The 26,580-nt window shown below is 32.2% G+C and overlaps 4 protein-coding genes across 8 annotated transcripts; 2 read left to right on the top strand and 2 right to left on the bottom strand.

Moving 5' to 3' along the window:
• Nucleotides 1–5,614: 5,614 nt before the first annotated feature.
• On the bottom strand, nt 5,615–9,767 carry LOC108454162 (AP-5 complex subunit mu). 2 transcript variants are annotated; one of them, XM_017752510.2, is made up of 8 exons: nt 9,497–9,763; nt 9,177–9,323; nt 8,201–8,512; nt 7,453–7,745; nt 6,442–7,337; nt 6,282–6,338; nt 6,127–6,174; nt 5,615–5,962 (listed from the first exon to the last, which is right to left on the bottom strand). In XM_017752510.2, the coding sequence occupies exons 1-8, from the start codon at nt 9,562–9,564 to the stop codon at nt 5,891–5,893; spliced, it is 1,893 nt and encodes a 630-aa protein (XP_017607999.1). In that variant the 5' UTR covers nt 9,565–9,763; the 3' UTR covers nt 5,615–5,890. The 2 variants fall into 2 exon arrangements, with proteins under 2 accessions (XP_017607999.1, XP_052874918.1); XM_053018958.1 differs by lacking the exon at nt 6,127–6,174 and having other exon boundaries at nt 9,497–9,767.
• An 834-nt stretch (nt 9,768–10,601) lies between these two features.
• LOC108454084 (F-box/LRR-repeat protein 4) lies at nt 10,602–14,600 on the bottom strand. 3 transcript variants are annotated; one of them, XM_053018956.1, is made up of 9 exons: nt 14,121–14,600; nt 13,610–13,855; nt 12,821–13,227; nt 12,407–12,592; nt 12,039–12,231; nt 11,504–11,580; nt 11,266–11,416; nt 10,843–11,076; nt 10,602–10,698 (listed from the first exon to the last, which is right to left on the bottom strand). In XM_053018956.1, the coding sequence occupies exons 1-9, from the start codon at nt 14,385–14,387 to the stop codon at nt 10,603–10,605; spliced, it is 1,857 nt and encodes a 618-aa protein (XP_052874916.1). In that variant the 5' UTR covers nt 14,388–14,600; the 3' UTR covers nt 10,602. The 3 variants fall into 3 exon arrangements, with proteins under 3 accessions (XP_052874916.1, XP_052874917.1, XP_017607888.1); XM_053018957.1 differs by having other exon boundaries at nt 12,407–12,514; XM_017752399.2 differs by having other exon boundaries at nt 10,602–11,076; nt 14,121–14,594.
• A 3,855-nt stretch (nt 14,601–18,455) lies between these two features.
• On the top strand, nt 18,456–20,742 carry LOC108454227 (uncharacterized). Its single transcript, XM_017752613.2, has 2 exons — nt 18,456–19,800; nt 20,587–20,742. Exon 1 carries the CDS (start codon nt 18,664–18,666, stop codon nt 19,780–19,782), a length of 1,119 nt encoding a protein of 372 aa, XP_017608102.1. The 5' UTR covers nt 18,456–18,663; the 3' UTR covers nt 19,783–19,800; nt 20,587–20,742.
• A 2,141-nt stretch (nt 20,743–22,883) lies between these two features.
• On the top strand, nt 22,884–26,308 carry LOC108453974 (protein FAR1-RELATED SEQUENCE 7). 2 transcript variants are annotated; one of them, XM_017752247.2, is made up of 2 exons: nt 22,884–23,234; nt 23,838–26,308. In XM_017752247.2, exon 2 carries the CDS (start codon nt 23,864–23,866, stop codon nt 26,144–26,146), a length of 2,283 nt encoding a protein of 760 aa, XP_017607736.1. In that variant the 5' UTR covers nt 22,884–23,234; nt 23,838–23,863; the 3' UTR covers nt 26,147–26,308. The 2 variants fall into 2 exon arrangements, with proteins under 2 accessions (XP_017607736.1, XP_017607735.1); XM_017752246.2 differs by having other exon boundaries at nt 23,833–26,308.
• The last annotated feature ends 272 nt before the right edge of the window (nt 26,309–26,580 follow it).

Genomic DNA, 26,580 nt, shown 5'->3' with positions numbered 1-26,580 from the left:
CAAATAGTGTGCAAATGCAAGTGTGGAACCCAAACATTAATGGGTAGGTAGTATTTTCCTCTTACGGAGCACTAATGAATAAGAACTAAAAAGATCTGAAATTGTTTATTAGGTTTTAACTTAGTTAGTATTGATATTATTGTTAATGCAAGAAGACATAAATTTAAAAGCGCTGAAACGTATTATCTTCTTATTTAATAGTATCAAAAAATAAAAATTAAAAATCATAATGCTATAAGAAATAAATAAATAAAAACTCAAAATTAATATGTTGGTATCCATCCCATTGTTACATTTATCTTTAGTCACTCTGCTTGATCTCCAGGCGCACCAATTGTCGAACATGTGACAATTAGTGTGCAAATGCAAGTACAGAACCCAAAAATTAATGGGTAGTTCCCTTTTTTTTTTTTTTTGGTGGTAAAAAGCTAATGAATGAGAATAAAAAATGAGCCGACACCAATATATTCGAATCTATCCAATTGTCTGCACACACACTATTTGGTACACATGTACCAATTAGTGTAATTGCAAATGCAAGTTTGGAACCTAAAAGAAAATAATGGGTATTTTTTCCTTTTTGTCTTTGGGAGCACTGATGAATGAGGGCTTGGTTGCTGAGTGCTACTGTACCACGCGCACAATATGTTTGCTAAAATGTACAAAAGAAAGGCCCACCACATATACTTTAGTATTTTTTAATGTGCTTTCCATTTTTACTGTTGATAAGTTAGTGCCTGCCCCCAAAATGCTTTGATGAGAGCTTTTGGGGAAAGGGTTTTCATTTTCATGGGGATATATATCAAAATTTGTTAAGCAACTCTTTATTGTTGGGGGAGTTTTGTGGGGGCAAAATATATCATTAGGATTGAATGGTATAAAGTTCTCAATTAGGAACTCTCCTTTTCACCTATGGGGAATTGGGATATTGTGGCTTACATTAACTTTGCATACATATTGCAACTATATTAAATTTTGTCAAAAAAAAAAATCATATTTTATCATTGATTTTAGATAATGTGATCTAACAAATTTGATATTTTAATACAATTGTGTCCTTTATAAAATTATTAATATTTTTGGACAAGTACTTTGTAATTTCGTGGTCTAAATACATTGAGTATTGGTGGACTAATTTGGGTTTTTTAAGAAAAATATACTTTTGCATATGATAATACGATCAAATAGTGGAAGGGATTGGAAGTGGAGCACAAGCATCTATGTTTTAATATATGTTTTTTTAAAATGAATATAATATTTTGGACTTGATTTTAATGTTTAATTTTATATTTAAGTTTGACTTTGATATTCGAAAGATACTTAAGTTTTTTTTAAAATTGATACTCGAGTATTTTTATATCCTAATTAAGCACTTGAGTTTAGTTTCAATGTTTGATTTGGTATTTAAATTTTTTTCGCAATTAAGTTTCTATAATTTTTACTAGACCACACATTTAAACTATTCAATATTGGGCCATAACATGTTATTTTGCCTAGTTATTAAATTGAACATTAAAATCAAACTTAGAAAACAAATTAGGACAACAAACTTATGTATCTTGATGTATTAAATGATGTATTAACTAGAGAAAAATGAGGTAATGGTTGGTTGAATTATGGCAAGTACTGTGCCAACTACTTGTTAGATCGAATAGTAAGCATCTTGTTACCTCTTAAGCAAGACCTTAGATTTAAATTTTGTTGATGGATAAAACAAGAGATTTATCCATTGTTTAAAGGCTAATCCAACTCAATTTAAATTGAATTAGAATTCAATATAACTTACGAACATCTAAAGATTTGGAAAAAAAATATGGGTAAACTACATTAAAAGTCACTAGATTATTACTAAGTTTATGTTTTGGTCACTTGATTTTAAAAAGTTATAAAATGGCCACTGGAATATTTAAAAGTTTTCATTTAAGTCACTAGTCTATAGTTCAAAACTTTTTCATGAAATAACTTTGAATATCATGAATCCATGAACCGAAATCCAAATAGTTTTTTTCTCCAATCTTCGACACTAATCTTCAAATCAAATAGGATTTAAGGTATGTTCTTTTACTCATCGATAGACACTAATCCACTATACCAATCGTTAAATCATCGCTTGGAGTTTATTAGCTGGACGTTTAAAAGAAAAAAAAAACTTAACAACCTAGTGACTTTAAATAAAAAAAAAACTTTCAAATAGTTTAATGGCTTGAATGAAAGACTTTCGAATACTTCAATAACCTATTTTTTAACATTTTAAAATTGAATAACTAGAACATAAATTTATTAATAATTTAGTGACCTTAAATATAATTTACCCAAAAATTATAGATAAGTGGAGAGTAACAATTTTATGGAGTGGTGTGACGAAAGATGAAATAGAAGTGAGGGTTTTGATGATGAAAAGTGTCAAAAATGTGGTTGGAAAGTGGGAGTGCCCACAAAAGACATCATTCATACCTCGTTGATGCTAAAGATTTTTGAGGCAAACAAGACACGTTATGCTAGAGAGAAGCTTAAACTGCTAAAGTGGGACTACCCACCATAACCCTAACCCCAACCATAAACATAATCATAATATTTAATCTTCTAAAAGCTTAAATTATAATTTATACCCTTTCACCTTTCTAATTCACTCATGAAAATCCATGCCTCCAGCCCAAACATGTATATATATAAATTAAAGAAAAGAAAAAGGGGTACTGAATATATAAATTGGAAGCAATCAACAGCAAACCCAAACACGCCACATAATTCCTCGTGCTATTTGGTAACCAAAAAAGAAAAAGGAATATGCAGAATCTCGTTGTTGTTTGGGGGGTAAAAGAAGAATTAATGAAATTGCTTCACCACGCAAGAATCATTTTACTGCATGTCTCACACAATCTTATCTTCAAATTCCCTTGCCTTTACACTAAATCTACTACCCTCACTCCAAAGATATCTGTTTTGATTCTCTGCTGATTATTCTTCTTTTAAGCATTTTTTGAAGGAGGATAATTGATGTGAGTAGTTTTAGTTTGTCATCTCTTTTGGACCCTAATATTAATTCTTCATTTCATGTTCATACATATTCTAGTGCATTCAAATATTTTGTTTTGGTAGTTGATCGAGTCTTAGCTCGATTGGTATGAACATTGTTGCCAATGTAGGAGGATGTGGGTTCGAATGCGTTGAACACATTTTCTTCCTATTTATGGGTTGGAAAGGCGCTATAGATAATTATATGCGTTATGTCAAAAAAGATAAATATGACTGACTTTTATCTAATAAATACTCAAGATAATTATTGAAATAATTTCAGTTTTTAAATGAGATTTTAAGACTTATCAAAACATTGTTAGATGATCACTTAAAAAACCTATAAATAGGCAGCAATTTTATGGTTTGTATATGAGTTCATTTTGGGTGAATGTAATTATCTGTATAAGAGTAAATTGGGTTTAAATCAATAGATAATTTTAACAATTGTTGAATAAAATTATTTACTAAATGAGATTCCTCAAATGTAAGATTAATGAATCTAAACTGCGCTCACAAATCTTACGTGTTGAATCTCTCCCTCCTTTGCTCATGTGCCTTTATGTTGTTATTCAATGTTCTATTCACTCTTTCAGCAGAAGATTAATAAAGCTGAGGTGAAATATTATGTTGAAACATGCGCAAACTATAGTCTTTTCAATTACTGGTGTTACTTCTTTTGTAACTCGCTCTCTAATGGCTCGTCATCGCTTTTGATGGCCGATGCTTTTAAGGAATTTTTGTTTTGTACTATGCTAAATCCATGATTATGTTCCTTTTTTTGACAAAAGAAAACGTCAATGTGCCCTGTAAATAGCGATATACAGTGATACGTATATGATAAGTATGTCAATTTTCATTTGAATCTCGAAATTTAATTTAATTGGTTTGATTTAATTTAATTTGATAATAAAAAATTGATAGTTTAGACTCATCAAATACAAGCTTAAATTAATTTAAACATAAAATAATCTGAATTCGAAAAAAAGTTAGAAATGATTCTAACTCGAATTGGCTCAATTTGAATTTAATATGAAATGTTTACGAACTTGGACCTCTAGCCTATACAATGTCAAATTAGGCATATAATTCTACTGCAACATTCTCAGTTGAGTACTGTGCATCAATCATTAACTCGATATCTACGTTGCCAATCAACTTAAATGTAGTATATTTTATAGGGTTAATTCACAATAAGTGTCTATATTTCAAGCTCAATATTTTTCTTCAGCTTGAACCTAGAACTTTCCTATTAATACTTAATAGAAGCTCATTCAATTTGGCGCTCCTATTAAAAGTCAAACTTATACATTGAATGAATACAAATAGGATTTCCGTTTCAATGTCATAAATTCGATTGTTGTAATAAATAAGACTCTCACTCTTTATTTATCTTCTATGATAAAACCTATTTAACAATATACGCTATAATAAATAAATATGAGAACATTATACAAAAATAAATATTTATTGTTGTATTGTTATGATATATTGTTACAACATAAATTACTAACACATGAATATGTAATATCAAATTATACACTTTGCTTGAAACAAATTAATCTACTAGGGCAAGTATCCAAATTAAGTTGAACGAATAAAAATAACTTAATATTGTTGACATCAATACTTTTCTCCTTAGCATGCAAATTTTTCCACAAAGGTAATCTTAACTTCAAGAAATCTTTCTGTATTATCTCCACCTCACAGATAGCTTTTACCTCTGAATTTGAAACATATTTAAAAATGCTGGAAAAGAACGAACATGACAATGTCACAAGCCGTGAATCAAAGCTCGTGACTAACGTATAAAGAGCGTTCCATGAAGGTCAATTGATTAAAAATGGCTCATTCAACCTACTGAACTAGCTTTATTAGTTAAACATGTGAAGAAACCCAACTACTTGAAGCTTTTGTGGCCAAGTGAAGCACTTAAGTACCATCGTAAATATGAAAACTAGTTTGCAAAGATTTGTAATCTTAAAACATTTAATTTTATAATTTTAGAAGATTCTATAAATCTTTAAGAATCTCAATGGTAAATAAGTTTTAATTTCGATCGTCAATGTAAAGTAAATTGTATCATTGGATCTGATGAGCTCAACTATGAATAGAGAGTTTTCCCCTCATTATTTTGAGAACATTTACTCAAACATCTTGTAAGCATTGCTTCATTGTAACTTTTTTTGCTCTCTCATTGCTTCTTAGTTATTGAGTTGCTTCCCCTTTATTTTTAATGCCTTAAAGAATTTTTAATAAAAAATTCTCACTTAAAAAATCGTCCAAGATTACATGGATTGCAAAACTAAAACCCTAACCCGTTGACAGCTATACAAACTTTAAAAAACGCTTCAGGCATTTACTGAAAGGTAATGCTTGAGATACTCGAAAAGCATTTTTTTGAGTCATCAGATTCATCTCAGATTTTTTCATGTCTTAATCCAACGGCCTAAATTTAAAATCTCTTAAAAGATGCAATTTAAAAAATGGCAATCCTACGAGGTAAAAAGCGTCCTACAGGACGTACGTCAATGGAAAGCGCTTCCTACGGAAGAGGGTACTTGGTCTGTAAAGAAATCCGATAAAATAAATTGAACCATTTTGATGAAAGAAATCAGAAACTTAAATCCAAATAACTCAAACCCGAAACACATGTGAATGGATTATATTTTTTTCACAAAATCTAAAAGAAATCTCGGTCCAAACCCTAAAAGATCTAACTCAAAGTGATCTCCCATTCAAAAGGCCCAAATATGAAACAACTTGAATATGAACATGATTTGAACTCAAATCCAAAATAAAAGCATTTACGCATATCATCTCAATAAGTAATTCATAGAAGCTTGACATCCTCCATTGAAAAATCTCTCTTCAGTTACACTTTTGCAGTTACAGCAGATGGGCACTTTCCTAATGTATTCCACAAGATATAGTCACCAGAAGTGACCTGTGAAAAAACAAAAGTGTAATGAAATAAGAACATCAATCTACAAATATAGCCATATAAATTTCCAAAGGACAGGATCCCCGACATAAACTATCGACAGTCATTTTGAAAGGGTAGTAAAAGCTAAATCTATCACAACCTGAATAGGTTTTTGAAAATCCTACCTGACTTGATGACTCCACAGGTGCTTTTACAGCAGGATAGATACTTACCTATTTGACGCAAAGATAAAGAATGAGACATAAACAATCCCCATTGATGTCCGTAATATTAACTAAAATTGAACATGGAAGGCAAGTTGCTGGAATGTAAGACTTACTGATTTGGGATCAATGGAAATTCCGGATAATGATGCTCCGATAATCTTGAACGATACCTGTAACCATGAATAAGAATTAGAGACATAGACTATCGAAAAATACTTCAGGTAATTCAGAAAAGTTAAAAGAGGTAAAATAAGACGACATGTGAGATCATACTTTAGCATAGTTGTATGCAAGCCAGCTGAATGGCTCCTCTAGATCAACTGGAGGAAGATCCTTACTCATCTTCTCCATTAAGAACTCCTCTGTGTTTGCCATATTATTAGTATTCTCTGTCTCATTATCACTATCATCATCCGTTATGCCTTCACAAACTGATCTAAATGAAGTCGACCTTTGCATCTGCCATGGAGCAAACCTAACTGTTCCGGGGAATGTTGCCTCAATACTTTTCCAAGAAAGTCCTCGTCCACTTGTGATGATTTTCCATTCAACAGAATGTTCAGCATTTGAAACTGTTCCAATCGACGGAGTCCCATCAAAAGATAAAATCCTTCTTCTCGGAAAGGGCATAGTTACATTACAGAACTCCATTGTCAAAGGAGACTTATAACCTTCCATTAGGTGCAATTTGAACAAAAATGCACCTTCATCTTCAGATACCATAGACAATTGATAGAATCCCTTTACCGGAGGTCCAAGGCGGCATGTTGCTTGATAACGCATCAAAACAAAATTGCCCAATGGTGGCGAGAACATTAGAGCCTGCTTATCCACATTTTGTTCTGGAACCTGAGCACAAGGATGGAATGATAAAGCCTCAATCTTAGATGTGCTCAGCCCTGTCAAAGGAAATGATACATCAGGCAATCTTTCCAATTCTGCTCGACAGTTTATTTGCCCGGAGACTGATAAACTATCGGGAATCTCATCTCGATCATACATGGCAGCATGAAGAGTTTCATGAATGGTGAATAGCAGTCTCTGCTTTCCTTTGTACAGATAGGGCTTCCATGCTGGTTGCTTGAGGTCTTGTGGAGGGATATCCAATGAAGAAAAGCCATTAGCCCTGACCGAGAATATGTTAGAATAGCTGAGATCCAAGGGCGTTCCTTCATGAAAATAGTCATCATTAAATGCTGTTAAGCAAACTAACAAGAACCTACAAGAAAAATATACGAGGATATCTGTCATGAGAAAAAAATACCATAATGGACAAGTACCAACCAAAAGGCATTGCGCTGCTTATGAAACTTCTAAGCGCATCTTTATCCAGCAGCCTTGAACCGCTTTTTGGAACATCAGATGCAAGAGCTCCTATTGCAGCAGCACCAGCTGGTGTAGAAGATGCAACAGGTGCGGCAACTGGTTTTGCCCTTGATGAGATTCCTGATATCCCAATACTTCCAGTAAGTGAGTCTAACAACCCACCCACTGAAGGAGATTGACTTACAACCACCTCAGGCTCCACTACATCCCCAGTAACTATGTCACCAAGGGCATGAGCCACCATGAATGCTCTGATGCATAAGAAAAGAAAACACTAAAAACAATAGACCATTTCCCTTTTTTCCTAGTAACAAACAGAATGCAAAATTATGGAATGACTTTAAAGATAAATAACCTATCAAAAACTGAATTCATAATTATTTTAAAAAATTATTTTGCAGTTGAAGTGTGTAACAGTTATATGATAAACTCAAAGCACAAAACAAGCTGAAAACTAGCTTTAGTCACAATTACAACAGAACAAATCAGGATAGGAAAATTCTCATAGCCTTCTACTCAATAAAAGGCATGTCACAGAAGGAACTGACATAGGGGATGAACTGATTTGACATTTATTGGCTATGTCTAAATCAAGATATTAGATTGATAACTTCAAAAAGAAAATACTAGATTGATAAAAGAACTTGACAATAACAATGAGTAGAGCACTGTGTTTACTAAATACGTTGCAAGTAACTTACCATACCCTGTGATTGATGGGAGGTCAAGAAGCAAAGAAGACAAATTTTCATGTGCCGTGACAGCATTTCCGCAATCAGACCTCTTACACAACCTTGCATAAGCCTTTACATGTCTGGGCTCAACTAAGGGTAGTATAAGAATGCAATAAGGACCCTTGATGTGCAACGCTAAAGGCCACATTAGATTATTCTCTCCTTCCTCCTCTTTGTTTATGTAAACGCCTACAATATGACGTGTAATTGGATCATCAACCCACGAATCCGATCCTTCTCTTGACTGAGATACACGTATACCAAATCCACGAACAGAGCCCTCCCTGTAAAAGAACAACAAAAATAGATAAAACAAGTCAAAACTAACGAATAGAAAGTAAGAAATTGAAAGCAAAACAGTTTGTCACTTCTGTAATATCCTTTGTTTTCAAATCCAAACATGTTTACTTTGTTCTACCCAGGCAAAAAGTAAGTAGTCAACGTAACAAAAATAATGGATGGAGCCGTAAAGATAATGATTTACTAAGTATTTAATTTCACAGTAAATTCAGCATGCGACTAGAGATGTACACAAAACACCTAAGATCACAAGCAATGAAGGTTTTACAAGAAAAACCCTAAAGTTCAAGTCAGTAATCGAGTTTCTTATTTATAACTAGTACTGAAACTCCTAATTCGAACTCAAACATGAACTTTTGAGCAAATAATCAAAGCTCGAATGTGAACATAAGAATCGAATTCAATTTTACTGGGTAAACGAGCTTAATTAAACAAGCTTGGTCTCAAATTGAGCTCAGACATTAAAAGTAAAACTGAAATGAGCTCTTTTTACAAATTAAACTCCAGTCAGCTAAATTACATCCATAACATAATAAAACAATAATAATAGCATGCAATTTAAGCTTAAAAAAGTAATCGAGTGATAAAAGATAAGTTCATGTCATTAATAGGTAAAATTCTCAAAGAAATTGTACAAGATCAGCTAACCTCGTCTTTCTTTCAGAGAATGCGGCAGCTAACTCTGAATCAGAAGGAACCGAAGAAAATACAGTGTATTTAACAGGATCGTCGTCGGAGCTCTCATTTTCACTTTGGCAAGCAGCCCGCCACCGCTTCTCCACCACCGGAAACCTCCTGAACATATAAATCAAATCAATCTAAAAGAAACTGATTTCCATCTTAATCGTTTTAAAGAAGTTAAATCGAGATCTAAACCGAATCTCAGAAGATAAAAGAAGAGGAAAAACAGTACAAATCCCCTAACGTTGATATAAAAAGAGAGATTTTAAATGAGCTGATGGATTAACCTGGAGAAGACGACGGCGTCGAGATTGTTGAGGATCCACAGTGCTCTGATGCTGCAATCGCCAGGCATGGCTTTTGATTTTTCTTCGTTTTAACTTTATTTCTTTTTAGGTGATAAAGAGAGACTGAAAATAAAACAATAAACGAAGGTGCGAATGAGATATGCTTCGGCGCTGGTTAACCGTCGGTGCTTTGCTTATTACTTCAAACGCAGCGTTTTATAGATATTAATCACGTTCAGGGCGGCACTACAGGGGGGCAGGCAGGGGGCTGGAGTCCTAAAATGGATCATTTATATTTTAGCCCCTCTAAAATCCAAAAAATTATAAACTAATATATAATAATTACATTTTAACTCTTAAAATAATGAACTTGTGATTTAATATTTCAAAATATTATAAGATTTTAATTTAATTTCAGCCTTCTAAAATAATTATAACTTTTGATCATATCTACTCTCCAATCTACAAATATAAATGATATAATATTTCAATACATTCAATCCACATCCTCTTATACATAATACCCATACCAATTGAATTAAAAATCAATTAACATATCTTTAATTTTTTAAATTAAAACATTGAAACAACAATAACAATTAATAATGTAGTCTCAATTCTTGTTTGGATTTTGATTCTAATCTTTTTATGACTTTTGACCTTGAAAAATTATAAAAAAACTTTAAATCGATTTTAATTACAAATAAAATTTAAAAATAAAACCATCAATTTGATTTTTAATAGTCTAGATTTCAATATAAAACTTCAAACTTCAAAATTAATTGCACATAAAATTTAAAAATAAAAACCATCATTTTGATTTTTAATAGTATAGATTTCAATATAAAACTATCAATTTGATCCAATCTTATATCAACTATTAATCTAACATATTAATCAATTTTCTCATTTTTCATTTCAACGGATAAGTCTGATGAATATGATTTTCGATTTCCCATTTCAATCTTCAACCACCAGTCGAGTACTTTAGAGTTCAGTCAGTGCCCGTTTAAAATGTGGCAACAAGCATACAAGTCCCTTTTTTTATTTAAACTCCCATGAAATATAAGGGGAATTTTGGCAAATAATCCTAAATTAAGAAAAATTTATGGAAAAAGGCAAATGCATACAACATGAAGCTTTGATACATGGAAAGTAAATAGGAAAAACAAAACCATTAAAAAAACCAAAGAAGACAAGGCCTGCAACATAAATATTTATATAATGTTAGGTTGTTTTGAGAAACGACGGGCTTGGTTAATACACAACTCGGATGGTCCTAATTAGAGGTCTACACAGAGATAAGAAAGGACTGAACTGGCTCTTCTTTTGGTTCTGGGACTAACCTTCCATTTCTCAACCAGGACCTTCTTTATGTTGGGACAACTAGAGACCACGGTGGCAACTCCTGCCGCGGTTATGCTCGGACAGTACACCATGTGGCATGACTCGAGCATTTGGCAGTTTTTGACGAGGTGGGAAAGACCAATGTCAGTTATTTGGTGGCAATGGGACAGTACTATATCCTTGAGTAAGGGGCAACCTTCTCCTAACTCGGTTAGTGCTATATCGCGCAAATTCTGCCATAAAAATAAGCGAGTAATGAATTGGAATAGAAAAAAAAAAAAAAAACACGAGGGTTGGAAGTTCACCTGTAATTTGGAGAAGTATCGGAAGACATAGCAAAATGATAAAAGAGTACAAAATGAAGTTGAAAAGAAACATATCTACATAAAGAAGCAAAGAGAAAAGGGAAATGGAGGGCGCACCTGGAGAACACTGACATCAAGGTAAGTGAGATTAGGACATCCTCTTGCAACGGCTACAATTCCGGCATCACCTATTTGGTTGCAGCCACTAACATTTAGATATTTTAATGGACATCCCTGGCCAACAGCAATAAGAGCCTCATCGCGCACCCTAGTAGAAAATGGCTAAAAATTCAAACACAACTGACAACATGAAACAGTATGGACAATGCTGGAAGGCAAGTACAATTAGACACACCTATCACAAAAGCGGAGACTAAGATCCGTGAGAGAGTGACAATGCTCACCAACAGCTACGATTCCCTTGCTTCCAACCTATTTGGCACGAAAGGATTACAAGTTAAGGATTTAGATCACGATATGGGATTGGGATTGCTGAAACTAAAAAAATAAATGATTGCCAGCACCTAAAAGAAGCAAGACTATAAATGCAAAGACCCAAAAGAAGCAACAAAATATCAGTGAAGTTCTTACTTCAAACATTTCAGAAAATGTTCAGAATCAAAACTACGTTCTTTAAACAATAAACCACCAACTGCCATCTTACTGAAAATCGAAACCATCCTGCACGAGACAGGAGTGAGAGAGAGGGAGGAGTGCAGGAAGGGGAAGGGGAGGAAGAGTACTCTGTTAAATCTTAGATGACAAATTTTCCCTGTTCCACTCAACTGGCAAAATCATTTTCCTGATGCGGTCAGTACTAGTGGTTCAAGCATATTGTAGGTAGGGGAATATCTACATATATATATATATAGAGAGAGAGAGAGAGAGACCTCATAACATCTCCTGATATGAAGCTTCTTTAGATTTCGGCAACCTTTGGCTATACTGCAAATAGCTTCATCACCAATGCTAGAGCAGTCTACCAAGTGAAGAGCTTGCAAGTATTTACAGCCCCTTCCAACTTCAGTAAGAGCAAAATTGCCAACCCTTTGGCAGTATAATAAAGCCAACTCAGTCAGGCGCCTGCACAAAATCAAGCACTTTCAGAATCGATATTATTCAAAATTTTCACAATGAATTTGTACGGCATGCCACCAATCATAGGGATTGGATATGGAACCTAGCCACAGACCAAAGCCTGGATCCTTGCCCCCTTAAAAAGTTAGTAGCAGAGGAAAGCAATAGAAGACAAACATACGGGCAAGATTTCCCGACAGACTCCAGTCCAATGGTTCCAATATTGTGGCAGCCATTAACTTCAAGATGCGTAAGTTCAGTGCAGCCAGTGGCAATCGCTTCCAGACCCCTGTCACCCAGGAAATTGCAATCACTCAAAGTAAGATTTTTTAGCTTCTTGCAGCCTTTGCCAATAGAACGAAGACCCCTGAGACATGAATCAACTTATAATTCAACAATCATGCCATGTATCAAGAACATGGTAAAACAAAGACTATTGAATCAGACACTAAAACTTTGAGAAAGATCCACTTCCATTCCTAAATATAGAATTCTAGTGGGGCAAACTAATTGGCCAAATAGCCTTCAAGAATGCAATTCAATAAGGGTGATCTTTCTATCATCACGCATAAGATATTAAGGAAGAGAGACTAACTCGTCTGTAAATTGCTGGAAGCTGTATAAAGCCAACATTTCCAATGACAAACAAGAAGCTCCCACAGCCATCAAAGCCCTGTCTGTAACATTAATACATTGTAACTTCAAGACTTTCAAAAGAGGACATCCTTGGGCAATAGCCAGGATCCCTTTATTGCTGATAAACTCTGAATCCAATGACAAGGTCTCAAGATTTTTGCAGTGGGACCCCACAGCCTCCAGTGATTTGTCGGTTATTCTAGCACAAGCAGCCACACCGAGAGATTTCAATGATTTCCCACACTCAGTTGCCAAAGTGACCAATCCTGAATCAGTCAAGCTTTCACAAAAACGCAAATTTAGGTCCTCGAGTTGCTTGCAACACTGGCCAACAACAGCTAGACCTTGATCTCCAACATAGCAACCCTATGATAAACATCATAAGCAACTTAAGTTTAAATTAGAATTACTCGTAGAACATGACAATTAAAATTTCATCTATGTTGCTCCAGCTCTTCATTTTTCTTTAAGTAACCATGTCGTACATATTTTCTTAAGACCCTCCAAATAAGGAGAAAACCTTTACATTTCGGGAGCATAACCATATCAAACACTCGCACCCAAGTCTGAGTAATATAGAAATTCATAGATATGGTAATGCATTTTTAAGTATTAACGACTAAGGATGGATACGTGGTAGTAGAACTAAATTATTGAAAGAATAACTCATAATCAACCAAATTGACAAACATAATAGATTAATAGAATTAAATATCACCAAAACCTCCCCTAGCATATAATGACTTACCTGCAAATCCAATGATTTTAAGAGCGAGCATTTCTGTGCAAGGGACATTACACCGAAACTAGTAACATTAGAACACCAAATTAAGCTCAACTTTTCTAGCTTAGCAAATCCATCAGCAACTGCAGTCAAACCGGAATCTGTCAAACAGAATGGTTCGCACTCCTCTTCTTTGGGCTCATTTCTTTCACCCGCAAAATGTATCTTTAAAGACAAAAGCGAATTCTCATCTCTGCGACGCCTTTTCCCCTGCACCAAGAACAAGTTAAGTTACCTCATTAACATGTCCATCATTTGGTCGCTTCTACATTTTTTTTAATTCAAATAAATGGCATTCCTTCAACATAAATCGATTCAATTCTACTACAGTCAAAATTACATCCGAAATCAACAATTAAACAAGGTAATTAAGATAGATCAAATCTCAGTATCCACTCAGATCCTGAATTCATTCAGATTTTAAGCGTAATAATGAAAAAATAAGCAAATTTTGACGAATCTGAGATTCGATTACCGCGGTAACAGGCAAAGAAATCGATAACCTCTCGTCGATATGAACAGCCTTGACATTAACGAACCGTTGAGCGAGGAACTTGATAAAAATATCAGGGCTACCAGAGGCGCCGATTCGGAGGATGGAACGGCTAAGCCGCTCGAGACCGAGCCAACGTTTACAGACGAGAGAACAGGCATCATGGCTGGATTTGGAATCAAGCCGGCGTAAGATCTCCAAGATCAGCTCGTCGGGAAGACACGTATTGATCCAATCATGGCCACGCATCTGAGAAATTAAAATGGATTTTCTTTTAGATAAATTATCTTTTGTTAGTAATGTATGAGTTTTAGAGCGGAGGAAACGAAGGAGAAATCAGAAAGAGGTGACTATGAAATTTTATGATTAGTTTTTGTTTGTAAATATTTTGGTAAATCGGTGGAGTCGGCGGCGGGTAAGCTTAACTGAGAAACCGCCTTTATTTTACCTTTTTTTCCTTACTTTCTGATAATGCCCCCGGTAATTTTTTAAGGTTAAAATATGTCTTAAGTCCTTCTACTCTTCATAAATTTGAAATTTAGCTACTATACTTTTATTTCTAGGAATTTAGTCCTTACTTTTTAGATTTAAAAAATCATGTGCAAATGTTAAGATTATTTTGTTAAATTCAAATTCATTACAACTTCATTTTTTTAGTTACACTGCTACATAGTTTTTTTTTCAAAGTATCACATAAACAAAATTAACAATATCAACAATTGGAATTTAGTTTTACTTTAAAAATTTAGCTTTTTATTTTTTATTTAAATATAAACTTTTAAATTACATGTAATTACGTAATATTTTAATCGAAAATTTAACAATGACTATTTGAATTAATTGACAACATTATAAACTATAAAAATAAATAATGTTAAAAATAAAATATAAAGATTAAATTTCAAATCTAAGTAAAGCAAATCGTGGTGATCCACGTGTCAATAAAAATGAACGACATCTGGACCATCCTTTTATATACAAATTATATAATTCCATACGTGCCATTACATCTATAATAAATTGCCAGCTCACGCATTTATTCGTTTTAGACATGTATATTTTGAACATACCTAAAATGCCTTTACTTCGCCACTTCCTTTTGATGGTGTGTAACGTTCTTAGAATCGAGTGATCAAGTTTGGCAACATTCCTTTTATGAGTGACCAAGTTTGGCAACATTCCTTTTAGTTGACTCATCAACATTTGGAAACAATTTTGATAAACGACACCGTAAAGACTAATAGGATGAAAATCCAACACACATGATTGTTGACAATCATGGTAGATTTTAATTTGCTTTTGTAATAAGATTACGATAATGTAATATTATAGATTGATTATTTATTTGTGTCAAATTATTCAAGAAAATTTGAATATTAAAATATACTCTAAATCTCCGTACATTTTGTGAAATTAGAATTTAATTCTTTTACTTTTATTTTTAATAATTTAGCCTATTTACTTTTCGATTTAAAATCTACTTTTAAATTATATACAATCATGTAACATATTAATCGAAAAGTTAAAGAGTTTAACTATTTGAACTAATTAATGACATTATAAAATATAAAAATCAAATTATGTTAGAAATTAAAGTATAAGAATTAAATTTCAAATCAAACATATAAACCACAATTGAAATTTAACCATTTTATAACACAAAAAAATAAAATAAAGCAAATTGTGGTGATCCACACGTCACTAAAAAGGGAGTGCGGTTTGGACTTTCCTTTTATATACAATTAGATAAATTACATACATTTCAGAATACCTATAATAAATTGCCAGCTCACGCATTTATATGTTTTAAACAAGTATATTTTTGATGTACCTAAAATGCCCTTACTTCGTCATTCTTTTTGATAGTGCGTAACGATTCATTCAGGGTGATAAAAGCGTTTTAGAAATGAGTTTTTAGAAATGAGTGACTAAGGCTTAGTTTGGTAGTGGTGAGATTAATTACTGTAGTGGTGAGATTAAAAATAGCGGTGAGATTAGAAATAGCGGTGGATATGTGTTTGGATTCAAACGTAGCTGTAGCGGTGAGATAAGAATAAAAAATGACCATTATAGACATTAGTTTACAATGTATTTATAATAAAATAAATAATTAAATTTATATTAATATTAAATAATATAACATAAAATAAAATTTTATTTTTTATAAAATGATAATTAAAATATTATAATCATATGCAATAAATTTTAAATATTTTTAAATTATATTAATAATAAATAATAAAACATATTTAAATTATTTTATATTAAATAATAATTAAAATTATATATTTATGACAATAAATTTATATATTTATTAAATTATTATATAATAATATCTAATAATATTTTACTTTCTATAAAACTCAAAAAAAAAAAAAAACAAAGAACAAGGGTAATAAAACCACTCACCTCAGTTTCTTCACCACTGGCACCTTTGGCTTCAGTGAAAATTGAGAACAACAGTGTGGTGAGAGTGCTTAATTGCACTGCACCTCAAATCTTCCAAACAAAAAATCAGTGCAGTGAAAAGGAATATTCACCCAATATTCCATCTCACCGTGGGTAAAATCTAATCCAAAGGGAGCCTAAGTTTGGCAACATTCCTTTTAACCGATTCGTCAACACTTGAGAACAAGTTTAATAAACGACATCGTAAAGACTAATAGTATGAAATTTGACGGATGTGATTGATATTGCTATTTGACAATAAGAGTAATTAGTCATGTCAGGTTTGTGTAATTAAATAAACTCTCAACTTATTATTTGTTTTCATATTATTCAACATATTATCATCCTTTAAACAAGCATTTGTTTTACTAATAAAAACTCTTTATTTTAATATTAAAATAAAAATAATTTGAAATTTTAAGCTAATTCACATATAATGTTTATATAAATTTGATGAGAATCGTTCATTAAATAAAAATAAAACAATATTTATTTAAAAGTAAATTTAAATAATATTTAAAATATTTTTAAAGTATTTATACACATAACACACATAATTTATTTATTTTAATTGATTGGTCAAAATTTATGTTGACCTTAAGGTATATAGAATTTCTACAGCCTCCAAAAAAAAAATTTAAGACAAGAGGCTAAATTTCAAAATATTTTTACTTTAATATTAAAATTAAAGATTTTTATGGGTGAAAATCAAAAGTTAGGGACTTATCTATTTATAAAAATAGTTTAAAGGTCTGATTAAATAAAATGCAGGATTTTAAAGACTTTTCTAACAAAAAGAAATTGTATTGCAATCCCTACAAACAATCTAGTATGCCTGCGATTTTCCGTGCCCAATGCATGCATTGTTGTTCTTCCAATAAGTTAAATGATTGACATTTATTTATGGATGTAGAAATCTTATCATTTATTTATAGACGTGGAATTAATGTATTTATAATATAAATATATGTTTAAAAATAATATATAATAAATAATAAAATAACATACAGTAAAGAATATACATAATTAAAATAAAATTGGACAAAGGTTATCTATAATAAAATTAACTAATATAAAATCTGGATAAAATATAAGTATAATGAAAATTAGAACGAAATATAATCTAAATTATGCATGAAAATATTCAAATTTAATATTTCAAAATCTTTTAATGCAATTGCTTAACTAAAAAAAAAAAGTTGTATGAAGAAAAGAAAAACCACAAAATCTATTTATAATAAAAAATAAATATGGATAAATTTTTAAAAATAATGAGTAAATTACATTTAAGGCCATTAAACTATTAGTAAGTTTATGTTTTGATTATTCACCTTTAAAAGTTACAAAATGTTTAATGAACTATTCAAAGCTTTTCATTTAAATCACTAATTTTTTTTATCTAAGTCATTGGGTGGTTAAATTTTTCTTTTTTAAGATTGATTAGTGAGCTCTAAGTAATTATTTGACAATTAATATGGAAGATCAATATCTATCTACGAATAGAAAAATATACCTTAAATCTAAGTAAATTTGACGGCCAGTGCTAGAGATAGGAAAAGAAATCTATTTAAATTTGATTCATAGGTTCGTGATATTTTAAATTGTTTTATAAAAAAACTAAATTTTAGAAGAGAATGGAAATAAGAGTTTTTGATTGATGCGAATGAAGAAAGTCATACAACAATAATTTTGACAGTCAACTAATTTAAATGAAAATATTCGAATAGTTTAATGATATTTTATAATATTTTGAAGTTAAATGACTAAAATTCAAAATTATTAATAGATTAGTAATTTTAGGTAAATTTGATAAAATAAATATAATGATATTGGGTAAAAAAAAAGAAAGGAAATTTGGAACACCGCTTAAAATCGGCAAATCCCTATCTCTGTCCAAACGGCATGATCATGTGACAAATTCCCAATTCTCTCTTTTTCCCCATCCCTTCATAAACCCTACTTTCATATTAATAAATACAATTAAAATTGTTAAAGAGAGAGAGAGAGAGAGGAGGAAAACCATTTTTTTTTTCTCTTTTTAATTTTTCTCTTCCAATTGAATTTTGTGCAATTTCCAATGGATTTCTTCAAATCTGTATTTGCCGACGATATTCAATCCCAATCCTCTCATCTACCCACCGACCCGGCTCCGGACCTGGAATCGTCTGCTACATGGAGTTTCGGCGGCTTAATAAAGACCCTTGCCGACAAGTCCGAATCCGTGATGGAATCTTACCGGAAGGAATTTGAGGAATTCGGATCCGGGTTAAAGAAGGAAACCGAGATCATACGGAGCGTGGCTTCACGCGCCGTCAACGATTCACTTGAGATCGGTGCCTCCGTTGCTCAGGAGAAGCTCGAGTCGGTGGGACAAGCCATTGATGACATCGGTAGCTCCGTTTGGGAATCAACAGCTCAGATCATCTCTCACGGTAAAGATACGTTCTTATCACCGTCCGATGATGATAATTCTGATTCTGAAAGTTCTAAAAGATTAAGTACTAGTAATAATAGCGTTGATGGAAAACGTTATAGTCGTTTTGAGATGCAAATTCGAGCGCTTCAATCAGATAGAAGTACTTACTGTATGGAACCGGAGGATTTAGAGGATTTTGAGAATTGGAAGTTAGGGTTTAATTTGGAAGAGAAAAAAGGGGAAATTGAGGGTTTGTTGAGTGAAATTTCAGTTATTCGAAATATTTTTAAAAATGTTGATTCTGATGAAGTTGAATCAAAGAGATATTGGACTAATTATTTCTATAAGTTGAATAAACTAATGAAAGCAGAGGAAGCAAGAGCTAAGCTTGTTAAACGCGCAATTTCGGGGGAGGAAGAGGAAGATTTGAGTTGGGATATAGATGAGGATGACGACGAGGGTAGTGGAAATGTTAATAGTGTGAAGGAGGGTTCTAGTGAAGACGTTGAGAAATGTTTGAAAATCGATGAGGAGAAAGCAGGCTCCTGTAAGGACAGTGATGTATCCGTGGTTTCGAGTATTTCAATGCCTGAGGAGGAAGGGTGGGATGCTATCGAGGAGATTCAAAGCATCGATGACAGTAAAGGGGAAGATATCGGGAGCAGTAATAATAAGGTTGATCTGCGTAAGCGATTGACTGTTGCGGAAGAAGAGGAGGATTTGAGTTGGGATATTGATGATGATGATGATGAAGAAGAAGATCAGCCTGTTAAAGCTTGATATAATACTGGTAATTTGGTAAGTGTTAAATAATAGTGTAAGTCAGGTTCTTTTAAGGTGATTTTATTTTAATTCTTGAACATTTTATATGATAAAGGATTACTTACAAAAAAGATTTAGTTCATTAGGTAAATAGTTCTCACTGATTGGATTCAATAATTCAATTATATCATCAATCAGTTCCGTGTGAAAAGTTTGCCGGATTCTGTTTGTTCTAAATTCATTCCACATTATGTATGTTTGATCTAAATTGTTAACCACTATGGTCAATAATTGACGAACAGGTTTTTTGTGAAGAATTTGAACAGAGTTGTATATGCTTTTCATTGCAGTTTCCTTTGTGGTATTTGAGACTAGATTGTTTTCACATGAGTTGGCAGTCCGATCTTATTGCCCCACTCGTTAGTTTATTTTCTTGAATATAGTTATGAAACTGCAATGGTTGTTTGCTCTTAGGGGAGATTGATGTTGTGCTGGATATGTGATTTCCGTTTGGTATGATCATTGACTCTTTTGCTTTTTTTGAAATTGACACCGGCTCCTCTATTAGTAATCAGATTTGCATTTTGTTTCCTCTACAAAAAATAAGCAAATTAATCTCTATACATTATATCAAGGAGCAAATTGGTCATTCTGTAGTCCTCATACCTCAGTATGAGGTAGATGTCACGTGTCACATTATTCCATTAGTCATGTTAGTTTTTAAGAGTTCAAATGAATGAAATTTTTAATAGAAATGATTAATTTATTCTTTAATCTAATGTACAATGGATAATTTAAAATACAATTTGATTCCTATTGCAGGGCCGCCTTATACTTTTACCGCCATTTGCATGTGCTTCATTTGGCTGGTGATCACTATTCCCCTCTACCCCATATTTGTCTTTGCTTTCATCTGTCATTGGGACATTTGCTATTTTTGTTCATTCATTCTTCATCTAAAGTTTTGTTGCTCCTAAACTATTCAGTACTCGATTCAACAATCTCAAAATCAATATATACCCCAAAACTTGTTCTACTTGTATGAACTTCAAGTTCCACAGAAAGATCATTCTCGCCAAAATCATGAAAAATCAACAATGCTAAATACCGTGTTTGCTATTGATCTCTTTTGTCAATTCATTCCCACAAATGACATCTTAAAGTAAGAACCCATCTTGGCCTAAAACCATGTTTAAATCCAAGTCAAATTTTGCTCTTATTAGTTGATGTAGTATGCATATTTAGTTAATATATTTTAATTTATCAATTTTAGTTTATTCATTTTTAAAATTTTTAAAATTTAGTTTTTATTAAACGGTAATTTATAGTTTTTACTCTTCAACTTGATTAATTCTTAGTTTTTATATACTTTTGAGTTTTGAAAATTTAACTTTAGTGTAAGCCATACATTTAATTTTTTTATGTGATATGTGAAAAGAGTAATCTCTCATGTCATTTGTCCCATAAAATTTTTAAACATGTAATAATAATTTATCCCATTATTATTTATTTATTTTATAGAATTTTGAGGGTTTGACAAATATATTATAAAGGGTAATAAAAACAAAAAATAATTATATAAATAATTATAACATTTGTCACACTTTTAACATGTTTGTGGAGTCTAAAAATTTCACTGACAATAAATATATTTGTATTAAACTATAGAAATGTTATTGAGATCTTATTTCAGTATTAAGAGTTAGATTGTATTTTACTTTTTAGTAAAAAATGTGAAATTATATTTTGTCATTTCTACTTAAAAATTAGATAATTAAAGAGTAAATTGATTATTTTTATTAAAAATTTTATTTATTTTACAATTAAAAATTGATGTAAGATTTTATTTTGGCATATATAAAATACAATTTGATTCTTAATACTATAATTTTATAATATATATTGATTCTTACTTATAGTCTTTTTCAACTTATAAATAATAAAATAACGTGTTTTAACTTATTTAAACTTACATCTTTTATATTAACAATAATAATCATATTAATTAAATCGAGACTCAATCTGAAATTCCTCGTTATTTTCCGAAATCAATAACTTAGACCAAAATCCGACACTACAATTCGAGTCTATGGGGTCCGTTCAGTAGCGCGTTTATGTAATGTTGTGAGCAATGATTATTACAAAAATGAAAAAGAAAAAAAGGTTTTCTTGAATTTGCGGCGACAATTTTTTTTTCTTTCTACCTTTTAAAAGAATAATGGAAGTAAATAACCTAAATAATTTCTAGGTTTACCGAAATGAATCTCAAATTATTTAATAAATTGTCTGTACTTTCTCTTGGAATAAATTAAGATGCATTATTATATTTAATCACTAATACATTTTTATGTATAAATTAAATGAATGATTTGTTAATTTACATGAATATCAAAACATATAAAACAAATGAAAGTCAAAAGAAAAAAACTAAAATAAAAGATAAGATTTAAAAACAATAAATCCCTGAACATTTTATTGAAAAGAAAGCCGCCAGTGCGATTTAAACTTGAAAATTTAATATAGATAAAACAAAACAATTGATCATCCTAAAATATTTTTAACAGTTTACACTTTAATTATTTAATTTAAATTTTTATTTTATAAAATGATGATGAAGTTATTTGAAAGTTTTTTATTTAAGTCATTGAATTATTTAAAATTTTTATTTAAGTTATTAAATTATTAGTTTTTTTAAAGTTCGACTAATAAATTTTAAAGGACGATTTCACAATTAGTATAGAGATTAGTACCCATCAATACGCATAAGAACATAACTTATACTCAAGTCGTTTTAGCAATTAATGTTGAAAATTAGAGAAGAACATTGTTTACATTTTGGTTCATAGATTTAGCGACGTTTAAAATTATTTAATAAAAAAACTAAAATTTAAAAGAAAAGGTGAATGGGAGTTTTAATTATTGTAAATGATATAAATAGAGATGACTATATAATAATAATAATTTTAACAGTTCAGTAATTTAATTATTATTTTATAATTTTTAAAATTAAATGATAAAAATATAAATTTATGAATAATTTAGTCAACTTGAATATTAAATGAGAAAAATCAGAATTCAAGAGCAGTATAAAATAATAAAAAATTCAAATACACAAAGAAAATAATAAAGAAAAAGAAACATGATGGGCTATAGTAACTTTAGTTTAGAAAGGCAGAAGAGAGAAGAAGAGCCCAAAGCTGAAGACAGAGGTCAATGGAAGAAGATTAAGAGCCAAAATCTCCATCACCAACCTTCTTTCGTTTCACCTTTCAAAACCCTTACCCTTAATTATACATTTTTCTTTTATGATTTTTAGGGTTCCTTTTTGCCCCCATAATTTCCCGCTCAAAGAGAAGGAGATAAATCCAACCCAGATTTTTGCAGAATTAGTGCCTTTTTTTTTAAGTTTTGATTCTAGACCCAGATATGGAAATCGATTCTGGATCAACCCACTTCACAGATTTCAGAAGGTAAAATGCTTTTTCACTTTTTTTTTGGGGGGGGGGGAGTTGGGGGGATGAGGAACCCTTGATTTTAATTTTTCTTTGATCTTCGATTAATCCAGTTATCATTTTAATTTTGATGCTCTTTTAGCTCTCTTTTTTGTGATTGAGTTTCTGGGTTTTCTTCATTTCTTTATCAAATTGTTGTATATGTTGGATTTTGAATTCGTAGTTATTAAGTAGAAATAAAGGGATCTTTAAATTTTTTCCCCATTTGGAGTTTAAAGATGCAGGTGGAACTTCGATTAATCCAGTTATTATTATTTTAGTTTTGATGCCTTTTTAGCTCTTTTTTTGTGATTGAATTTCTGGGTTTTTCTTCCTTTCTTCATTAATTTATTGTATATGTTGATTTTTGAATTTTGAATTCCTAGTTTTAAGTATAAGTAAAGGTATTTTTTAAAAAAATTTCCCCATTTGGAGTTTAAAGATGCAGGTGGGACTTTGATTGTTTTTAGCTTTAATGTGTTATAATTATTTATATGGTTTTAGTACTTTTGAAGAAGATGTAAATCATATTTTGTGATTTTTTTTCTGACCATTTTCTGTCATTAAATGGAGACAGCCCAGATACTAATCTTAACGGCGGAGAATGTATGAATCCGATGGTCGTAAATGCTTTTCCGGTCGGTATAGTACATGTAATCAATAGTGGTAATGTAGAAAGTGAAGGAGATTTAAGGATGGAACCTTCCGTGGGTTTAGAGTTCGATTCATCGGATGAGGCACGTGATTTCTATGGTTTGTATGCAATGCGTGTTGGGTTTAAGATTCGAACTGGTCAGTTGTATAGGTCGAGGAGAGATGGGTCAGTTTCGTCTAGAAGATTTGTTTGTTCAAAAGAAGGGTTTCAGTTGAATTCGAGGACGGGTTGTCCTGCTTTCATTAGGGTGCAAAGGCGTGATTCTGGGAAGTGGGTTATCGACCAAATTCAGAAGGATCATAACCATGAACTTGGGCTCGAAGGGGAAAACAATTCACCTGTTTTGCAGCAGAAACCTCCCGTTGTCCCGAAATCATTGGTTGAAGTGTTGCGTAGGCCGAAAGTCAAATTGTTGGGGCAAATCGAGAATGGAGGATCAAGTCCGTCCGGTATCATAAATTTCAAAAGGCAAAAACGAGGTGGAGATGGAAGACAACCTTTACCTGAGCCATATACGGGTCTAGAGTTCAATACAGCTAATGAAGCATACGAGTATTATCAATCGTATGCCGAAAGTGTTGGGTTTCGAGTTCGAATTGGTCAGCTGTTTCGCTCGAAGAATGACGGGTCGATTACTTCTCGGAGATTTGTGTGCTCGAAGGAAGGTTTCCAGCATCCCTCGAGAGTAGGTTGTGGGGCTTTTATGAGGATTAAGAAGAAAGACTCGGGAAGTTGGATGGTAGATAGACTTAATAAAGATCATAATCATGATCTTGGAGAACAAATGGTGTACGAGAACAAATTTTCAACAGCTTCAAAGAAATTCATAGAGGAAGAAACCAATGGTATGGTCTCTATGGATCTCGGTGAAATGAATACCGGCAAGCTTATTAAAAGAAGCCGAGAAAGCAAAATTGGAACTGATTGGTACCCTGTACTTTTAGAGTATTTTCAAACCAGACAAGCAGAAGATACGGGATTCTTTTATTCAGTGGAGGTCGATAATGGTAGTTGCCGGAGTGTCTTTTGGGCGGATGGTAGGTCGAGATATTCATGCAGTCAGTTTGGTGATGTTGTTATTTTAGATACTTCGTATAGGAAAAGTAACTATGTGGTGCCATTCGCCACATTTGTCGGAGTAAACCACCATAAACAGCCAGTACTTCTCGGATCGGCTTTGATTGCTAATGAATCGAAGGAGTGCTTTACTTGGTTGTTCCAAACATGGTTTAAAGCAATGTCTAGCTGCCGTCCTAAATCGGTTATTGCCGATCAAGACATGGCCATCCAACAAGCGATTACCGTAGTCTTTCCTGGGGCACATCATCGGTTTTCATCATGGCAGATCAGAGCCAAGGAGCGGGAGAATTTACGGTCAATGCCTATTGAATTTAGATATGAGTACGAAAAGTGCATTTATGAGAGCCAAACAACGGTTGAGTTCAACACCACATGGAATTCACTGGTAAATAAATATAACTTGAAAGGAAATGCTTGGCTACAACAAATGTACGATAAGCGTGAAAGTTGGGTTCCGTTATATTTACGGGGCAAATTTTTCGCTGGCATCCCCATAGGTGAAACCGTCGAATCGTTCTTTGGCACACAAGTAAATGGCCAAACCCCACTTCGAGAATTCATTCCCCGATACGAACAAGGACTTGAACAACGGCGAGAAGATGAAAGAAAAGAAGATTTCAACTCATTCAATCTCCAATCCTTTTCACAAACGAAAGAAGCAATAGAAGAGCAATGCCGACGACTCTACACATTCACCATCTTCAAAATCTTTCAAGACGAGCTCTTACAATCTTACAGTTACATCGGAATAAAAACCTATGAAGAAGGAACGATATGCCGGTACTTAGTTAGACGGTCCGGGAATGAAAATGACAAGCACGCCGTCACGTTCAGTGCGGTCAACCTCAGCGTTAATTGTAGCTGTCAAATGTTCGAATTCGAAGGCGTATTATGCAGACATGTCTTGAAAGTGTTCAAATTGTTGAACATACGAGAACTCCCATCTCAATATATCTTACCTCGGTGGTTGAGAAATGCCGAGTACCGTATCTTATGCGGTGCCGAATCCGGGGTAAGTTCTCAAGAATTAAAGGCTTTTATGATCTGGAGTTTAAGAGAAACAGCTTGTAAATATGTAGAATGTGGAACAACATCTGTAGAAAAATATAAACTTGCATATGAGATCATGCGTGAAGGTGGAAAAAAGCTTTATTGAAAATTTTGAGGTAAATTTCATGGAAATAGGTTCTTACAAATTCATGTATGTTTGAATAGCATGTTTCTTTTAGTTAGTGGGTTTTTTTTTTAACTGTTTGGGGTGTAATTGGTTTAGAACTCTTAACTTCTGTTTCTGAATAACAATTAATTGTTGTGTAAATTGTTGTGTTGGGATCTATGTTGCTTCAACTTTTCATTATTGTTTGAAGTGTGGGGTTATAGGTAAATCAAACTAATGTTTTCGGAAGAATCTGTTAGGGCATCGATCTGATCAAATGAATTATTAAAATATCATAAAAATAAAAAAAAATTGTTAAAAATAAAATTCGGTTTGATTACTAGATTGATTGACTGTTTATTTCAATTCAATTGATTTGTACTGATTCATATGTTAATGAGTTCGATTTCAACATTCTTAAATTAAAAATAAAT

Source organism: Gossypium arboreum, chromosome 9 (assembly GCF_025698485.1).
Source record: "Gossypium arboreum isolate Shixiya-1 chromosome 9, ASM2569848v2, whole genome shotgun sequence".
NCBI lineage: Eukaryota > Viridiplantae > Streptophyta > Magnoliopsida > Malvales > Malvaceae > Gossypium > Gossypium arboreum.
This window is presented reverse-complemented; position numbering and strand designations above follow the sequence as displayed.